Source organism: Phytophthora parasitica (assembly GCF_000247585.1).
Source record: "Phytophthora parasitica INRA-310 unplaced genomic scaffold supercont2.6, whole genome shotgun sequence".
In the NCBI taxonomy this organism is placed as follows: Eukaryota; Oomycota; class Peronosporomycetes; order Peronosporales; family Peronosporaceae; genus Phytophthora; species Phytophthora nicotianae.
In genome coordinates this window covers 304,299-306,931 of record NW_008648992.1, presented here as the reverse complement: position 1 = coordinate 306,931, position 2,633 = coordinate 304,299, and the positions used below count along the sequence as shown (strand labels likewise).

At 47.7% G+C, this 2,633-nt stretch overlaps 2 protein-coding genes across 2 annotated transcripts; both read right to left on the bottom strand.

The window, feature by feature from the left end:
* Window positions 1-264: 264 nt before the first annotated feature.
* PPTG_03802 (hypothetical protein) lies at window positions 265-1,861 on the bottom strand. The gene has a single exon (XM_008897569.1). It carries the CDS (start codon window positions 1,400-1,402, stop codon window positions 329-331), a length of 1,074 nt encoding a protein of 357 aa, XP_008895817.1. The 5' UTR covers window positions 1,403-1,861; the 3' UTR covers window positions 265-328.
* Window positions 1,862-2,236: 375 nt separating this feature from the next.
* Window positions 2,237-2,611, bottom strand: PPTG_03801 (hypothetical protein; the record flags this gene model as incomplete). Its single annotated transcript, XM_008897568.1, has 1 exon — window positions 2,237-2,611. The coding sequence occupies one exon, from the start codon at window positions 2,609-2,611 to the stop codon at window positions 2,288-2,290; it is 324 nt and encodes a 107-aa protein (XP_008895816.1). The 3' UTR covers window positions 2,237-2,287.
* Between the last annotated feature and the right edge of the window lie 22 nt (window positions 2,612-2,633).

Sequence of the window (2,633 nt, the reverse complement as noted above, 5' to 3'; positions counted from 1 at the left end):
TGCGAGGAGTAAATGAGAAAATGAGACGATGGGACGAATGGATGCGGGGCGACACCAGCCGTCGTGTACACGTGTGTGTCAGAGACGTCTCCATCTGGTCATGGCTGAATTCTCGTCCCAGAATTCTGCTCGAACCACGCCTACCATGACTGTAATACATACCACCGGTAGACAAAAGCTATGTAGAGTACGGTGCTTATCATTCCTTGCTGGCTAGGGCATTCTGTCCGGCAAGGTATAATAGCAATACGTCAACGTGAAAGATTCCAAGTTGAAAATACAAATGAATTCGTGTACTATTGATGTGGTACCTTTTCAAATATTTGGTTTATGGTGTTGCACCTTTTGTGAGTCTCATGGCTGCTTCTCTTAGTTTGTTGGTGACTTGTTGTACCGGAGGGGGTAGTCGTTGCTTGGGTGTCATGTAATCCGATCCGTACGCCTCTCGTAAAAAGAAATGAGGATCATGAACGGTGTCGAACGGCATCCCGTTGATCGTCACTTGCGTGAACGGTTCTACCTTGTCGAACGGTATCCACCGACCATTGCTGCCTTGGAGCTCTTGGATGTCCCAGTAGCCATTGCTGAGTTTCCCCATCTGGTATAGATCGACGTACGGCACAGCAAAGTTCTTGGTCAGCGGCAAGCTCGGGTCATAGAGACGAGGGGCTAGCGGGTGATTCGGAGCCAGGCACACTCGCCAAATGTCCAGGAAGAACATGTGATAACCCTTCTGCCACAACTCGTGCCTCAATACTTCTTTCGAGTTGAGTTGGTTCACGAATCCAATGTCTGTGTCTTCTGTGAACGGGATCATCGATCCGTTGCGTACAGCTCCTAATAACGAGCCGAATGTGATGAGTGGAATGTTCCCCGACGCCTTGAGCTCTTCGTAGACTTCGACCATCAACATGTGCAGTACACTTGCGTAACAAACAGACTTAGGAGACCGAATATTGAGCAGGTCCGTGCGATCTCCAGCCGTGCAGAACGGCGTGTCCTTCCGACCGGAGATCGGCAAGCAGTAGCTGTACTTCGACTTTGTCCTCGCTTCTTCATCGCATAACTCAGTGTGCTTTCCGCGAAAAGTTGGGGCGATGGGTGGATCCATCTCTTTCAACGCTGAGTAGTATCGGTGACCGGAATGATACTCGATGGTGCTGGCATTCAGGACTTGAGGAGCACAAACCTCTTCCTCGTTTAGAACAGCAACTGGCGGCATGCACGAGATAATATGCGTCTCCATGGCGAGACCAAACACGAGTAGACCGAGCAGCACTAGCACAAAAGTTGGGATCACAGTCACTCCAGTCCAGAAATCTCGGCATCCACGAGCAACACCAACGCGATGATGAGAATGGTGCTTGTCGATTAGGACGCCTTCCTCGTTCTGTGTCTCCATCTCTATCAAGTCTTGTTGAGCTGCAGCAAGAACGTTTAATGAAGGAGTACGATAAAGAGTGAGAGCTTCTGCAGCACATCCAATACATGTACCGTACAGCGCCCGCGTGTGAACCCCTGAGACGGTCCCATTTTTTCTGTTCGGTGTGTTAGGGCGTTTGATTATGTTAATTTTTCGGTGATCATGAAACACTTAAACGTAAACCTGCCAGCAGAACAATTCGGTTGCTACTTCCTCTCTTATACTGTACATGTAGCTGGAGCCGGAATTCGATCGCCAACAAGGTGCATTTAATACAAGTACATCATGTAGCCCTTTGTGAAGAGGCTTGGCGTGTCGTTGATTTTTTTTTATATATTTTTCACGCAAGTTGTACGTCACGCTGCAAGGAGCACAAAATGAACATGATCGACCGCAGCGATCGGACTCTGAGTTGGTGCAGCAAAACTTTCCACGTCGTTCCCATCTTGCGCCAAAGAACAGGCTTGATGCATTTCTATAATACTGTAAGGGGACGTTACCTCCGAGGTGAATTGGCAAATGCCGGCAACTGGATTTTCAAGCCTCGATCGTCAATTTGTGCGGCCCTTATTCACATACCAATGGTGATCCTAATTATGCTAACGCATTTACATCATAGTTGCTGAATTACGAATTCTTTAGCGTTCAAGTTTCCATTCTGGTTACATGCGGCAAGTGACAGTGAGGAGTACTGTTGGCTGTATCCAGGATTAAGTACTCAATCAGAGGCGAAGGCTTTTACATGTTAGGGCCACCATAAGCATTATCGTTTTCCCGAAGCCAGGAACTAAAGTAACTACAGTAAAACTCCCACCCTGTTTAAAAACAATGTATATTACATATCTAGCGCTCTATTGGTGTTTTCTACGCCTTCCGTGGTATCGGCGTCATGTAGTCCGGCCCGTATGCTTCTTTCAAGAAGAAGTGGGGGTCACGCACCGTATCGAATGGCATTCCGTTGACCGTGATTTGAGAAAAAGGCTCTACTCTATCTGCTGGAAGAAAGCGTCCATTGATGCCCACGAGTTCCTGAATATCCCAAAAACCATGGTTACCTTTTTTCATCTGGTACAGATCCACATACGGCACGGAGTATCTCTTGGTAAGGGGTAACTTTGAGTCGTACAGTCGTCCAGCAAGTGGGTGTGTTGGTGCCACACACACTCGCCAAATACCCAGGAAGAACATGTGATAACCTTTTTGCCAAAGT

Coding starts and splice junctions, on each gene's coding strand:
- PPTG_03802 (XM_008897569.1), bottom strand. CDS start 1,402: ATGGAGACACAGAACGAGGAAGGCGTCCTAATCGACAAGCACCATTCT.